The sequence below is a fragment of the Callorhinus ursinus genome, unplaced genomic scaffold (assembly GCF_003265705.2).
Source record: "Callorhinus ursinus isolate GAN/ISIS: 27379988/994484 unplaced genomic scaffold, GSC_fseal_2.0 scaffold10, whole genome shotgun sequence".
Classification (NCBI taxonomy): Eukaryota; Metazoa; Chordata; class Mammalia; order Carnivora; family Otariidae; genus Callorhinus; species Callorhinus ursinus.
The window spans coordinates 66,035,243-66,050,949 of record NW_027397072.1 but is presented as its reverse complement, the minus strand read 5'-3'; the positions used below and the strand labels follow the sequence as shown (position 1 = coordinate 66,050,949).

General features: G+C 41.0%; 2 protein-coding genes across 5 annotated transcripts in view; one reads left to right on the top strand and one right to left on the bottom strand.

Moving 5' to 3' along the window:
• CLHC1 (clathrin heavy chain linker domain containing 1) overlaps positions 1 to 12,167 on the bottom strand; it is a 38,066-nt gene extending 25,899 nt beyond the window's left edge. The window contains exons 1-3 of one of the 4 annotated variants that reach the window (XM_073897696.1): positions 11,846 to 12,167; positions 5,433 to 5,692; positions 1,132 to 1,319 (exon numbers count right to left, since the gene is read on the bottom strand). In XM_073897696.1, the coding sequence (XP_073753797.1) occupies positions 1,132 to 1,319; positions 5,433 to 5,609 (365 nt within the window). In that variant the 5' untranslated portion in view covers positions 5,610 to 5,692; positions 11,846 to 12,167. The remainder of the gene's footprint in view (positions 1 to 1,131; positions 1,320 to 5,432; positions 5,693 to 11,845) is intronic. The other 3 variants (XM_025868828.2, XM_025868827.2, XM_073897697.1) reach the window with 3 other exon arrangements.
• A 329-nt stretch (positions 12,168 to 12,496) lies between these two features.
• On the top strand, positions 12,497 to 14,830 carry RPS27A (ribosomal protein S27a). Its single transcript, XM_025868826.2, has 6 exons — positions 12,497 to 12,537; positions 12,636 to 12,700; positions 13,203 to 13,257; positions 13,460 to 13,545; positions 13,912 to 14,043; positions 14,646 to 14,830. Exons 2-6 carry the CDS (start codon positions 12,653 to 12,655, stop codon positions 14,793 to 14,795), a joined length of 471 nt encoding a protein of 156 aa, XP_025724611.1. The 5' UTR covers positions 12,497 to 12,537; positions 12,636 to 12,652; the 3' UTR covers positions 14,796 to 14,830.
• The last annotated feature ends 877 nt before the right edge of the window (positions 14,831 to 15,707 follow it).

Below are 15,707 nucleotides of genomic sequence, written 5' to 3'. Positions count from 1 at the left end.
TATTTGAAGTTCACTGCCCAGTTTATCACTGATATGTTGGCCCTGGGAGGAAAATAACAGATTAAAATAAATTAGATATATAAATGTCAGTTTCTGGTAAATTAAAAACAAGTTTGGGGTGCCTGGGTGGCTCAGTTGGTTAAGCGACTGCCTTCGGCTCAGGTCATGATCCTGGAGTCCCGGGATCGAGTCCCGCATCAGGCTCCCTGCTCGGCAGGGAGTCTGCTTCGCCCTCTGACCCTCCCCCTTCTCATGTTCTCTCTCTCTCTCTCATTCTCTCTCTCTCAAATATATAAAATCTTTAAAAAAAAATAAAAATAAAAATAAAAACAAGTTTGTCAGTAGACAACGGCTACCCACATCTGATTACTATACAGAGTTCCTGGCACCTACAGATGGCTGAGTAAGAGCCTGCAGTATTTATGAAAGGGGGACTGTGGAAATAAAATACCCTTTGGCTTTCATCCAAAAAACTTATGCTTGTGGAAGAAGAGCATGTTAAAAGTAAACAGACTTTTGGTGTGCCTGCATGGCTCAGTTGGTTAAGTGCTCGATTCTTGATTTTGGCTCAGGTCATACCTCAGGGTCAATGGATGGAGCCCATATCAGGCTCTGCAGTCAGCACAGAGTCTGTTTGAGATTCATTCTCTCCCTCTCCCCTTGCTCACGTTCTCTCTAAATAAATAAATAAATAAAATCTTAAAAAAAAAAGTAAATGGACTTTCAAAAGAATTGAAAGCAGGGACTCAGATACTTATGCATGAATGTTCACAGTGACATTATTCACAATAGGCAGAGGTAGAAACAACCCAAGTATCCATCAACAGATAATTAGATAAAAATGTGGTATATTCATAAAATGGAATATTATTCAACCACAAAAAGGAAAGAAATTCTGATATATGCTACAACACCGAATGGAGGGTATTGAATTGTTGCTTCTTTCTATAACTACTTTTAGGACCTCCTTATCTTTGACAATTTCACTATGATAAATCTAGTTGAGAATCTCTTAATATTTACAATGCTTGGGATTTGTGGGGCTAAGAGCCACTGTTTATAGTTACACTAACTAGGTAATATAACCAAGTAACAATTATCACCTTTTGGGCTACTTACTAATATACTTACTTTGTTTCAAGTTGGATTTTTCTTTTCCTGTGATACACCAAAGCTGTGGGCTCTGCTGCCAAAGCTTTAAGTTTTCCATGAAGACAAAATGCAGTTCTTTGTCCTTCCTTCCTTGTCTCAATAAAGGCATCATATTCTTTTTTGATTGAAGTAAGAATGGATTTGTATGCAGTGACATACTCTATTACCTGAAACATGATTTTTCTGCCTATGGTACTGAATTTTTTTTCTAGAAGACTATGGAACAAAAGCCTTGCAAACAGCATTGTAGATTATCTCTTAAATGAAACATGATGAGCAGTTAGAAGTCTTAAACTTTAATACCCAGGGTATTAAAGACAACTAATATTTACTGAATATGCACTTCGTGAATCATTACAATACTATGAGCTTCGATATTTTTGCTCTACTTAGTATGAACACGTACATCATATGATGTCAGTTAAAACCAATACCAGGTCTAATTATCTCAATCATAGATCTTTGAAATATAATTGCCTATCATCCCTTACCGTTTCCAAATTTAGTCTCTGGCTTCATTCAGACCTTAAAATCCTGGATTCCTCTCACCTCTCTATTTTTCTAACCTATCAGCTCCTACTGGCTAATCAATACTCTTAATTCCCCAATTGCATTTCCATTGCTAAGATATCAAGTGCAACTATAGAAAACATCTACATATTCATGGTTTCCAATGGTGTGTGTAAGTACAGAATATCTCTAGAAGGATAATATAAAGAAATGGAAACAGTGGGTGCCTGCAGAGAAGCAAAGAGGAAGCAGGGTCTGAGGTGAAAAAGGCCTGACTTTCCATTGTATATTCTTCTTTATTGGCTTTCTTTTCTTTTTTTCTTTTTCTTTCTTTCCTCCCTTCCTTCCTTCTTTCCTTCCTCCCTTCCTTCCTTCTCGCCTATCTTGGGTATGCATTACCCATGCAAAAATAATTAGCAAGCATTTTAAGTAAATTAAAAAACAAAAATTATAAATAATTTATGATTTCCAAATTCTGCACATGAGGCTTTTAGAAGGGATCAATATGTATAGGGAATAGATATGATCAATCCATAATTTTCTCCAAGAGCTATAATTATGCTGTCTATCCCAGCTACATCTCTAGTCTCTGGTATCCCCCATTGGTTTTCTGTTAGCTAAACAGTATCTAGAAAAAATTATCCGGTCTGGAAGAGATCTGGTCTATCAAGAACGAGTACAAGCAGATTACAGATCAGTGGTAAACACCAGTAGAGGATATGTGAGTGGGAGATACTGGTTGTCTTTTTGACACGACCATATTACCCATCTACCCAAACCAGGAGGACGGCCACCCAGGAACCTTTAATGAAACAGAGGTCATTCGTCTGCAGTCTTCCAAATCAATACCCCACTGTTCCTGGCCATCCTCCACTTCACATGCCTCTGGGATACGCCACAACAATCCAATATAGTTTGGAAACGTAACGGAGAGAAAACAGACTTGTCGTGCCACCACAATCAGCCCCCATACCTGCTAGAAGACACAGATTTCAGAACACGAATGGGAACCGCTGAGAACGCACAGGAGATGCGTAGAAGTAAAGGAAGCACACTGGCATGCTACAGGCAGAATCCAGTTTTGCTTGACTCACAAAAATATTTTAAAATGTAGGCAATGTCACCAAAAACTGTATTTCCATTTCTCTTGAAAACTGAAAAATCTACCAACACGAACCCCCATTCCTTAATGGCAGTAATCAGCTGGAGCTTTGGACCGAATGGGTCCTTCATCTGGCCACAGTCCTCGTGACCCCTGATTCTCCGACAGCCAACCCACTTAACTCTTTCACACGTGCTTCCTGGCTCTACGTCGTTCAAGTCTGAGGGTCAGGTTTGCATTAAACTCAAGAGACTTGGTAAGGACAGGGGTCTGGGGGAGAAGAGGAAGGGCAGTCATTCCACCTCAGCTCCTATATATGGGCATAGGCTCTTTGTACATGCTACCAGAAGCACAAAAACCAGCCATTTCCAGAGGACAGCTGCCTCCATAATTCACCCATCTCTGTAGAAGCTCACTCTTCCTAGCTTTGGTCTGCCTTGCTTACTAAGTCTTTGGCTCTTTCTATAACCTACCCTCAATTCTTGTTACAGGAGTCTCAGGTCCTCTTTGCTTTGATTCAGGCATGGTTCACTAGGTAAAATCCTCTATGTGTGTTTCTAAGCAGAATTTGGTATTTGTTCTCTGATTCCAAGTATTCAGGGATGCAAGTTAATACTTTCATCTTTGCCTAATTAGATCCTTCCAAGGAAAGAAGGAAGATTAGAGAAAGCAGTCATTAATAGTTTATTAACAAGCAAATATGCTAGCATAACATGAAAATGGAAAGATCAGGGATGCCTGGGCAGCTCAGTGGGTTAAGAGTCTGCCTTCGGCTCAGGTCATGATCCCAGGTTCTGGGATCAAGTCCCACATCGGGCTTCTTGCTCAGCAGGGAGCCTGCTTCTGCCTCTACCTGCCGCTCCCCCTGCTTGTTCTCTCCCTCTCTCTCTCTCCCACGCTTTCTCTCTGGCAAATAAATAAATAAAATCTTAAAAAAAAAAAAAAGAAAATGGAAAGACCAATCATCTTGAGAAACTAGAAGAAAAGTTTCTCTAAGTGCCAAATAATTTCTATTTCAGACACCCTCTCAGTCCTGAAGAACAGGATTCTTTACAAGGCACAAATGTACAATGGACAGAAAGTGCACATGGAAATCTTGGGAGGTAGGGAGATAAGGAATATAGATGTAAATATTATCTGTTATTTATTCCCATGTCTTTTCTTTAAGAATTAAATTAACCAACACCACCTCCTAAATGACTTTACTAGAACTCTACTAATTTAAAGCAGACAACTCTTCGTGTAAGAAAACTTCTGACAAGTGTCAGCATTTGGGCATGCAAAGATAAGCATGTCACTGTTATGATAACTTTCCTTTGCTAGTTTCAGGTAAGTAGAGTCTCAGCATAATTCTTGATATTGATGAAATCATTCAAAACACTGCCTTTAAACATTCATCCAATACATTCCTTAATGACTCAAAAGCAATTATCACTGATCATAATGACATATAAAATGAAGCTAACCTGCCAATGTACCAATTCTAAAAGATGGTGTTTCTAGATGACTTAAAAGAAAAGACTGTTGGGGCGCCTGGGTGGCTCAGTCGGTTAGGCAGGGGCCTTTGGCTCAGGTCATGATCCCAGGGTCCTGGGATCGAGCCCCGCATCGGGCTCCCTGCTCTGCGGGGAAGCCTGCTTCTCCCTCTCCCACTCTACCTGCTTGTGTTCCCTCTCTCACTGTGTCTCTCTCTGTCAAATAAATAAAATCTTTAAAAAAAAAATAAAAGACTGTTTCTTTATTTTATACTCTTATGAATACTCATCCATTTTCTTAATTCCACTTGTAGGTATAGATCACTACTTTGTGTTCATTTTTCCTTAGAGCGATGCACTGTGTTTTTAATTAGAGAAGAAATAAGATTCATAGTGTATACTGTTTAAAAATTAAACAAAAGACTGTGTTCCTATTTTGCCTGTGGCTGTTTTACTCAGAAACCAACAGTCTACAGAATTCTTAAGATAATTATTTCTTCTGAGTAAGGAGGAAATGATGCTGATTTCACTTATTTAACTGCCAGGGCATCTTCCAAGGGGGTTAAAAAAAGTAAGGATTAAAAAATATATATATATATATATAGAACCAAAGGGGAAACTGCAATTGTTTGTAAGGAAAACAAGTGTTTCTAAAACCTTAAAAAGCAAAATCAAATGTTATATAAAGCCATAACATTTTCTAAACTCATTTATTTCCAGTGTTCAGTCCAGTCAAACCTCTTGTTTACTGGACCTGTGGAGACCTCTAACTCACCAAGGGTTCCAACTTAATACGCTAGATCAAATCTCAGCCAACACTTTAATGATATCATAAACAAACCCAAAACAACAACTACCAGGTTCCTGCTTGGCAGCCCAACTCCTAACAAATCAGATATTTTTAGATAGAAGGCCAAAATGATGTTAGAAGGCACAACTAAGTTGTTGCTCAAAAACTGACAGCCTGCACTCAAACTAAAACAATTGAAACACTCGTTAACTACCTAGTGATCGAAATCCAGCACTCTATTTTCCCCATTCATCCCTTCCCAATACACTGGATGAACTTCTCAAAATTGACAAATGAAGTGTGCTCAAACAAGCAGTGATGTTACTAAGGCAGGAATATTAGTTGTCAAGATAGACCATTTCTACCCCATCAAAATTCCCTCATCTTAAGAGCGTTTTGATACCTTATCAAAAACGTTTCGGTATATGATGTAATATTCATCAGCAGGTCCTTCCTCAGTACAGCCCACTCTTTCAGTTTCTGTGATTATGTATTTTTGCATACTTTCCAAAAATTCCTTGTCACTTCTACTAATGATAGGAGGGAGAACTGCATGTTTATTCATTTCTTGGATGGACATCTGTCACAATCTGCACACTTGTTCACCAGAGAAGAGTTAAGTCTTGACTTAACTTTTGCAACAAAGCCAAAACTTTGGTAAGCCTGAAAGAAAAAAAGACCATCAATTGATCTGAAGCTTAAGATAAATTAAGTCATTTCTAATAAATTTATAATAAATTAAAACCAGTCTAAAATGTGTATTTGTCATGGGAAAAAAATTTTCCATGAATCTCGGAGATAAATATTTCAACCTATGAATTAAAAGGTCTAACCTACTGTCAAGTGCTATACCTCTGGGATAGAAATACCAAACACCAGTCAATAAAGAGCACTTTTCTTAGTAACCAAGCCTATGTGTCATGTGATTGGATGGTTTCTTATGTTTAATTCAATACTTTCTAATGAAATTTACCAAGTTCGGAAGCCTCCTCATGATACAAACAAGGTCAGATACTTCTCTACCCATGAGCTTACTTGGCCCAGGCATAGTTAAGAGAGCTACAAACAACTCATGAATTTATTTTATGATAAACTTTATTATAATTCTTATCATTAAAATAAACATACTAACTAAAAATACGTCAGAACTTTTGCTAAAATCCATCCATCAGTGATATCAAAGATAACAGCCCTTTTCTAGCACCCTTTCAAGCAGCTACATTCCATTGCTCTTTAAGTAAAGAATCATTATCCAATTAGAGTTGGATACAGAAGTTGATTCCTGAAAACTATTCACATTAACATCAAACAGAACCCATGGCTTGCTGAAAAATGTCTGGCAAGGCAAAACATTTGAACTCTGCCCAACTTCTCCCCCACCCATGCATATTCAGGTATAAAATTTGGAAAATATAAACCAAAGAAAATTAATGAAAAACTAAAAATCATCCACAATCCTCCATCCAAACATAATGATTATTTAATATTTTGGTATATTTCCTTCCAGTTTTATAATTATAAAAATTAGGATCACGCTCTATATTCAGCTTTGTATCTTCATGTTTTCCACTTAATATTAAAAGCACTTTTCCTTATGGTGAGCGCTGTGAATTGTGTAAGACTGATGAATCACAGACCTGGACCTCTGAAACAAATAATACATTATATGTTTTAAAAAAGAAGAAGATAGCAGGAAGGGAAAAATGAAGGGGGGGGAAATCGGAGGGGGAGACGAACCATGAGAGACTATGGATGCTGAGAAACAGAGGGTTCTGGGTGGGGGGGATGGGTTAGCCTGGTGATGGGTATTGAAGAGGGCACGTACTGAATGGAGCGCTGGGTGTTATATGCAAACAATGAATCATGGAACACTACATCAAAAACTAATGATGTAATGTATGGTGACTAACACAATAAAATAAAATTAATTTATTTTAAAAAAAGCACTTTTCTATGTTGTTGAATAGTTTTCAAAAACATGACTTCTAGGGATGCCTGAGTGGCTCACTCAGTTAAGCGTCTGCCTTCCACTCAGGTCATGACCCCAGGGTCCTGGGATAAGAGTCCCTTGTCAGGCTCCCTGCTCCGAGGGGAGCCTGCTTCTCCCTCTGTCTGCTGCTCCCCCTGCTTGTGCTCTCTCTGACAAACAAATAAATAAAAATCTTAAAAAAAAAAAAAGACTTCTAATGATTGTGTAGTATTTCATGGTATGATACACCATATATTTTTTTTTTTTCTGAGAGAGAGAGGTGGGGCTCACACACAAGCAGGGGGTTGGGTGGTGGAGGAGAGAGAGGGGCAGTGGGAGGAGAAGAAGACTCCCGCCGAGCAGGGAGCAAGCAGGGAGCCTGACGCGAGGACACTAAGATCATGACCTGCGCAGAAGGCAGGCAGCTGCTTAACCGACTGAGCCACCCAGGAGCCCATACTTTATCATTCCCCCACTGTTGGACATTTCCACTATAATAAATAATGCTGTGTGTTGATGTGTTGTTGTGATGAATAAATGTCTAAATCAATTTTACCATGTTTTAGCAATATAATTAATATCTGGTTATTTAAAATTACATATATGGCCTATAAATCCTGCCCACAGGTCACAGGCAGGAGAGAGACACCAAAATAGTTATCAAAGTTTAAAAGACCTAATTTACTTTATGTTGATGAACTGGATAATGAAAAACCAATTTATAAATGAACATAAGTAGTTCCAATAAGGTAAAAACCCATAAATGGATCAACAGTTTTCCCAAGTGAGAAATCAATTTCCTTATTCATTCATTCAACTAATATTTATTGTTTACTAAATGCCAGCATTATTTTATAGCTAGAGATTCAGTAATAAATAAGATCAAGTTCTTGGTTCCTTGGAACTTATAATCTGGTAGGAGAAACAGACTATAAATAATGTAATTTCAGATAGTAAAAGATAATGGTCAAAGGAGGAAGGAATGGGTGTGACCACTGGAGACTTAGTGGTTACACCTGAATGCCAGTGGCCTCCTATTAACCTTAGGATAATATCCAAGTTCCTTTACTTAGCCTATGAATGCCCTATAGGAACCAGGTAGTCCCTTTCTCTGTCCAAATCTAGCCTTTTCATGCCCCTGCCCTTCTCATAACTCCCATCCCTACTCCCATGAATTTGCTGAGAGTCCTGCATAATTCTCTCCCGTCTCTGTATTCCCTCCCTCCATCCTCAGCACTCCCTGCCCCCACCAAGATAACACTCATATCACCACTCTCATTCACTTGGCTTCTACTCTTTTTTCAGATTTCAGTTTATACAGCTCCAGGAAAGCTGCCCTGAATTCCCTTAAACTTGGTCAACTTCTATATTCTCCCATGGTACTGTGCACTTCCTCCATCATGGTATTATCACTCAGCCACTCTATAATAGTGACTTTCTGTTTACATTCTCTATCTATCTCCATAGGCAGGAACCAATATGTTCTCACTCCCCATTATCCTTCCCTACCTATACACATTCCAGTGAATAGTACAGTTTCTAGCAGAATATGTACTTTAAAAAATGCTTAATAATTAATAATCAATAAGCAATAATGTGGTCTGCTCTTAAGACATGACTTGTGGTGCCTCAAACCGGAACACAGCTAAAGTGACCGTTTCTCAGCATCTACAAAATGCCTGAGTCACATAAACCAGCTCAGATGACCTTTCACTCACTCATTCATATTAGACACAAAGGATACAGAGAAAACAAGTCACAGAGATTCCCAGTCAAGTCTACTGGGCTAGTTAAACAAGCCATTGCTACAGAGCAGAGAGGGCAGTGTGACAGAGGTGGGCACAATGGGCTCCAAAAGCCCAGAGGGGCACCTCACTAGTTTGTGGGAGAGGGCAGGGAAACATCAGGAAAAACATCTAATGGAAAAACACCTAGGGCAATATTTATGTTGTGCTGCATTTATTTATTCAATAAATTGGGGGAGGGGGGAGGCACGCACCTACTGTGTCTGCCACTATTCTAGACACTAGAGATACAGCATCAAACAAAACAAAGTCCAGAACCTCTCAGAGGTTACACTCAAACAGCAAGACAGACAACACCCATAAATACAGATGACACAGGGGGCTAAGTTGTATAAACAAATAAAACAAGGAATGGGGGACTAGAAAGAAGGTGGGAGGGTGCTATTTTATGCAAGGCATTAAGTTGGGAAAGAGGAAAGCCCTCACAATAAGGTGACATTTTATTTACTTTTAAATGTTTAAACTTTTTTTTTTTTAAGATTTTCTTTATTTGTCAGACAGACAGAGACAGAGAGAGCCCAAGCAGAGTGAGCGGCAGGCAGAGGGAGAAGCAGAACGCCGCCGAGCAAGGAGCCTGACGTAGGACTTGATCCCAGGACTCCAGGATCATGACCTGAGCTGAAGGCAAATGCTTAACCGACTGAGCCACCCAGGCGTCCCAACAAGGTGACATTTTAAAAAGTAGTTTAAAGATTCCTGGGAGCAGTGGTGGATGCAGACAGAGCAGCAAGTGCAAAAGCCTCAAAGCAGGAGGGTATGTCTGACAAACAGCAGGAAGGCCAGTGGGGCTAGAAGAGAAAGGGACAAAGGAGATAAGGTCAGAGAGGTAGCTGCCAGATCATGTAGGATATGAGGCCTTGAAGGCAGGACCACGACCAGCTCCCCCATGGGGCATCTTTGTACAGGTTAGAAAAAGGCAGACTTGGCAAGAGGAACAATGGGTTAGAACACGGCCATGTTGTTCCAGTACTGGAGCAACAGCCTCACTTATAGGAATTTATGCTTCACTCTCAGTGACACAGGAAGTCATTGGAGGGCTATGGGCAGAAGACTGACAGCTGACATACATCTTCAAAGAACCTTTCTTGCTGCTCTGTGAAGACAAGGGTCAAACCTGGAAGAACTGTTAGGAAGTTACTGCAATAATCTGGGCAAAAGATAATGGTGGCTTGAATCAGGGTGGTTACAGTAGAGGTCGTGAGAAGTGTTCTGCATACTGAGAATAAAGCCAAGAAGAATTCGCTGTGCATAAGAAAGTACGTGGATAAGAGAGAGCAGTCAAGGATGACCATAAAGTTTTTGGCCTTAGCAATGAGAAGATGGGAATTGCCATTTACAGAGATGGGAAGAGCAATTTCGTGAGATCAGGACTTCAGGCTTGCCTATGAGAGGTGTTGAGTAGTCAGCTGGATATGTGAGGGTGGAGTTCTAGTGAGTGGTCTGAGTGAGAGATAAGTTTATACGTCATGTGCATATAAATGGTATTTAAAAGTTGAGACAGATGGGGCACCTGGGTGGCTCAGTTTATTAAGTGTCCAACTCTTAATCTCGGCTCAGGTCTTGATCTCAGGGTCATGAGTTCAAGCCCCACATTAGGCTCCACACTGGGCATGGAGCCCACTTAAAATAAAATTTAAAAATAAATAAAGTAGGGGCGCCTGGGTGACTCAGTCAGTTAAGCATCTGACTCTTGATGCTCAGGTCATGATCTCAGGGTCCTGGGATGGAGTCCCGCATCAGGCTCCCTGCTCAGTGGGAAGTCTGCTTCTCCCTTTCCCTCTGCTCCTCCCTCTCAAATAAATAAATAAAATCTTTAAAAATTAATAATTAATTAAATAGAGTTATGAGACAGAATGAAAATGACCTAGGAAATGTCAAAAAGCAGAGGTCCAAGGACTGGGCCTTGGGTGGCACTCCAAAGTTCAGAGGTCTGGTAGATCAAGAGAAAGCAGCAAAAACAGCCTGGAAAAAGTGTTCAGGAAAGTAGAAGTGAGAGAGATATCCTGGAAGTCAGGTGAAAAAAAAGTGTTTCAAAGAGGGAGGGAGTAATCCACTGTGTCAAATGCTGACAGATCAAATAAGATTAAATGACCAGTGAATTTAGCAACATGGTGGTGATTAGTGACCCACAGGAGCTATTCCACTGTAATGGTAGGGACAAAAACCTAATAGGAGTACGTACAATCAATGGAAGGGGACAACTGGAGACAATGAGTAAAGACAACTCTTTGAAGGAGTTTTGTTGTAAAGATGGAAACAAGTTGGCAGAATATGGGATGAACAATATTCCAGGAAGAAGAAATGGATTTTTAGGAGTGCCAAAGCATGAGAGAGGTAAGCTAGGAACTTCAATTAGCTCAGTCATTAAAGTGTAAACTGAGTAATGGGTTTGACAGAATAGGCTGTAAGGGAGGCAGAGGCAGAATATCATACTAAAGAATTTGGCTTTTATCCCGAAGGTGAAGTAAAACAACGACATAATCATCTTCACTTTTTAGAATGTTTTGGAGGCAAAGTGAGGATGGGTTAGAAAAGGAGAAAGACTGAAGACAGGTGAGAAGTTAGACAATTAAATCTTCGAAGAGAAAATTAAGGAGGGCCTGAATTTGGGGTTGGGGATGCAGAGAGGAGAGGGCATAGAGAGATGAACAGAGAAGACATTAGGAAGGCACATTAGAAAAGATTCCGTGGTTTGTGCAGTGGAGAAAGGCCAAAAGAAGGGGCCTTTTGCTTCTAACTGGCCCGCCTTGCTAGGCGAGAACCCTGCACATACTCCCAAATTCTTCCCCTTGGAAGATTTCCTTCACAACCACTCCCAAGGTCCCGACTTGGAAATTTTACAACTAACTAGTCGTTCCGCAGGTTTCTTACCCATATTTTAAAATTTGAAAACTCCTGAGATTTTCAACATATTAAACGGTTTCACACTAAGGAGTCCTACACGAGGCCCAGAACTTTCCTCAGACTAGGACAGATTTGGGGGTTGAAGACGGGGAGGAGCTACAGGATAGAAAAAAATGAACCCAAGGTTTTGAATACTACCTATCTTTGGCTGGAGCTGGCCACAGGAATTCCTTCTCTTGGAGGCCAAAGTATCCGCTGGCACATCGCTGATCCTCCGCCCCTCACCCCCTGTGTATGTGAGTGAACGACACCTTCGTTCCCCGACCCTTCTCCTGTTTAACCTTTCCTCTTAGTCATTTCCGACCCGTTTCCACCTCAAACCATTACTCCGCCTCTCCCATCCTCCCTCCTCACCTGAACCCCTTTCTCCAAACACTGACTCCAAGGCTTGGAGACAGTTACTAGGGAACCGGAGGTGTGGAACTGCATCCTGGGACGAGTAGTCCTAACTAAAAGAAAACAATGAAGAACTACAATTCCCAGAAGACAGTTCTTTTTCCTCCTTTTTCCTCAATAAGGACCCCCCTCAACCGCACCCCCTTTTAAAGACCCTCCTAGCCACGTGGCTTGTATGGGACAAACCTTTTAAAGCCATTTTTCATTTGTTTAAATCTACTATTTCGAGAGCATTCTGAGGGTTAAAATGAGAAACAAGTTCAGGCCAGGGAGGAGGAATGAGTTTCACGCCCCAGTCCGGCATGTGGTTAGACAGCCTCTGTGACAGCAGTCCGGCATTTGACGTGGTCGCCTAAGACGTGGGGCCTCTGGCGGGGGCGCCGGGAAACCCCGTGAGCCGGCGCGTTGCTTTCTTTTCCGATCCGCCATCTGTGGTGAGTGTGTGTTCTTGGCCTCTCTCCGGCCAGTGGCCTACTGGGCGCCCCCTTATGTTCCCACTTTTGACCCTTCTCTTCCTTTTCCTCAACTTCAGGTGGAACCGCCGCCAAGATGCAGATTTTCGTGAAAACCCTTACGGGGAAGACCATCACTCTCGAGGTACGGGCTAGGTGGCGTGAGGAAGTCAAGGCCGGAATAAGGGCCTGAAGTGGAGTCAGGGACCCGTGCCGCTTTCTGCCGCAGAATATGTTTATGAGTCTGGGTTCTGAAAACTGGCTCTGATAATTCAGTTGTTGGCTGAGTAGGGGCCTAGGGCTGGCTTTCGATGCCTGAAGTGTGAGCTATCACCTCTTCAGTAGTTCTGTCCAGGTGGCCAAGGCAGGGGGCCCGCGCTTGGGGGGGGAAAGAAGGAGGCGCTCTGACCGCTGGGCGCGAGCGCGTGTGGCGCAGCCGCCGCCGTCCGCCCTTGGTTGGGCTCAGGAAGTGTGCTCGGCGGCGGCAGTCCTGGAGCGGTTGCCTGCCCTTCGGGTGAGTGGTCAGCTCTGCTGGGTAGGCTCCAGCCTTCCACCGGCTTGGTTCTGTACTAACTTGCAAATTGAATTAGGCGTTTATTCTAGTTTCTTACTGTGTTATCGATACATTTTCATTTTTAAACTCATAGGTTGAACCCTCGGATACAATAGAAAATGTAAAGGCCAAGATTCAGGATAAGGAAGGCAAGTAATACTTTCTAGTTCAGAGAAATTGACCTGTACTGGAGCCAGCCTAACTACTGGACATACCTGCTGTTGGTGGGGTGGGAAGAGGTCGGATTGACAAAGTGAAATGCTTTTAAAATAGTAACAAATGTTTGTGAGCATGGGGCCATCCAGGGGTGCTCTTCACATGTGTGGAATAATTTTCTACGCCTGCTTTTAGGAATTCCTCCTGATCAGCAGAGACTGATCTTTGCTGGCAAGCAACTGGAAGATGGACGCACTTTGTCTGACTACAACATTCAAAAGGTCTGTTTGGAGGAAAGAGCAGTCCTTTAAATGTAAATCTTATTTTGTAAGTTTTGATCAACACAAAAGTGGGGAAGAATAACAGATTAGCAGCAGATTCCTAGATGACTCCGGCATTAACATTTCAGAAACACTGCTATAGTTTCTCACATTCTGGATTGTGTAGATTGCATCCCATGATGTGACTTAGTATGTTCTTAAATCTTCCTATAAACAAGTAGTTAACCCCCCCAAAACTTCCTTATCTGTGGTATTGTGTACTTAGCACATCCAGTTAGAGAGTGCATGAAGCCAGTTGCCCCTTAATGGAATATGAGCATTAAATGTAATTATTTTAAAGCCTGTTTCATCCTCTTCCTTTAACAGGAGTCCACTCTTCATCTTGTGTTGAGACTTCGTGGTGGTGCTAAGAAAAGGAAGAAGAAGTCTTACACCACTCCCAAGAAGAATAAGCATAAGAGAAAGAAGGTTAAACTGGCCGTCCTGAAATACTATAAGGTGAGCCAACTTAATAAAAATGTTTTTATCTGTTGATTAATAAATTTTGTTTGCATCTCTGGTGTCAAACGTTCTTTTTTTTTTTTTTTTTAAAGATTTTATTTATTTGAGAGAGAGAGAATGAGAGATAGGGAAGAGGGTTAGAGGGAGAAGCAGACTCCCTGCTGAGCAGGGAGCCCGATGCAGGACTCGATCCCGGGACTCCAGGATCACTATCCGAGCCAAAGGCAGTTGCTTAACCAACTGAGCCACCCAGGCGCTCTCAAATGTTCTTTTAAAGTTTTCTTTTCTTTTTGGTATTGGATCAAGCTTCATATGATGAGGTTCACTTTTAGCTGCTTATTCCAAATTGAGTTCTGATTTTGAAGTCAGATCTGGGTTTAGGTCTTAACTTTGTCACCACTTGCAAGGCTAGACTTTTGTGGGCTCTGAACTATTTTGTTGTACTAATTACTAGTGAGGATTTGGGAGTGCTTTGGTTTTTAAATACAAAAAACTACACTGTTTTGTGATTTTAAAGTAGTTAAATATTTTTGAGTCCCTTAACTTAGACTTCAGAGTATGTTGTAAAATTATCTTAACAGCAGGTTTGTACTTTATAGGTGGATGAGAATGGCAAAATCAGTCGCCTTCGTCGGGAGTGCCCTTCAGATGAGTGTGGTGCTGGAGTTTTCATGGCTAGCCACTTCGACAGACATTATTGTGGCAAATGTTGTCTGACTTATTGCTTCAACAAACCAGAAGACAAGTAATTGTATATGGGTTAATAATAAAAGACATGAACTAACATTTTGTTGCATTTTATTCCAGTGACTTAGAGTGGTTTTAAGTATCCATTGGTCACAGCATTTTGATAAACTACATATACTTTGGCAGAAAAGTTAAGATTGTATTTAATATCAACTAGATATAAGCCAGTTTGTTTCTGTTAGTTTCTTATGTCCGCACTATTGAAATTTTGGACTAGATAATTCTTTGTTGTGGGGGCTATCATGTGCATCATGGTCTCTACACACCTGATGCCAGTAGCACACCACCCATTCTCAGCACTAGGTATATCCAGATTGCCAAAGGATCCCTGGGATGGTATGGAAGGGGGGACCTGCCCCTTCACCCCCATTTAGAGAAACACTGATTTGTATGAACTGGTGTTACAGCTTGCCTAAACAAAGTCTGTGACCCATTTGTTTCATGCATGATAAATGTAAAAGCCAAGCTTTCAGTAGTCAAAAAATATTCTGAGTCCCTGGGTGGTTTGGCTGGGGATATATGCTGTCTATAGTACAAGGGAACATTCTTCAATGTTGAGCGTGAAATCTTGGAATTTTAAACACTTTGTTCACTAGTGCTGTCAACATTGAGAAATAGTTTTGAGCAGTATTTGGCACCATATTTTGCCTGTGAGCTAAATTCAGGGAGGTTTGCTTATCTTGGTGTCACTCAATTAAAACATGAAGTTTACCATGAACTGATTATTACATTCAGTGGCATGCCAATACCCTTTTACCATATTCTTTTGAGGATTTCTGCTTGGAGGCACGCTTAAATAAGGTTTCCTATTTTTGGAGCATTTTGACAAGTTATCCATGTTAACACTTGGAATAACTACTAGGGTCTTTTTTGACCAGATGTGGTGAATTCTTACCTTCAATAAAGCAAAACTA

What these genes read in the sequence shown, in the direction of transcription:
- RPS27A (XM_025868826.2), top strand. Translation starts at nt 12,653, where the DNA reads ATGCAGATTTTCGTGAAAACCCTTACGGGGAAGACCATCACTCTCGAG. An exon ending in CAAGATTCAGGATAAGGAAG is followed by an intron (nt 13,258 to 13,459) that starts GCAAGTAATACT and finishes GCCTGCTTTTAG; the next exon opens with GAATTCCTCCTGATCAGCAG. An exon ending in CCGTCCTGAAATACTATAAG is followed by an intron (nt 14,044 to 14,645) that starts GTGAGCCAACTT and finishes TGTACTTTATAG; the next exon opens with GTGGATGAGAATGGCAAAAT.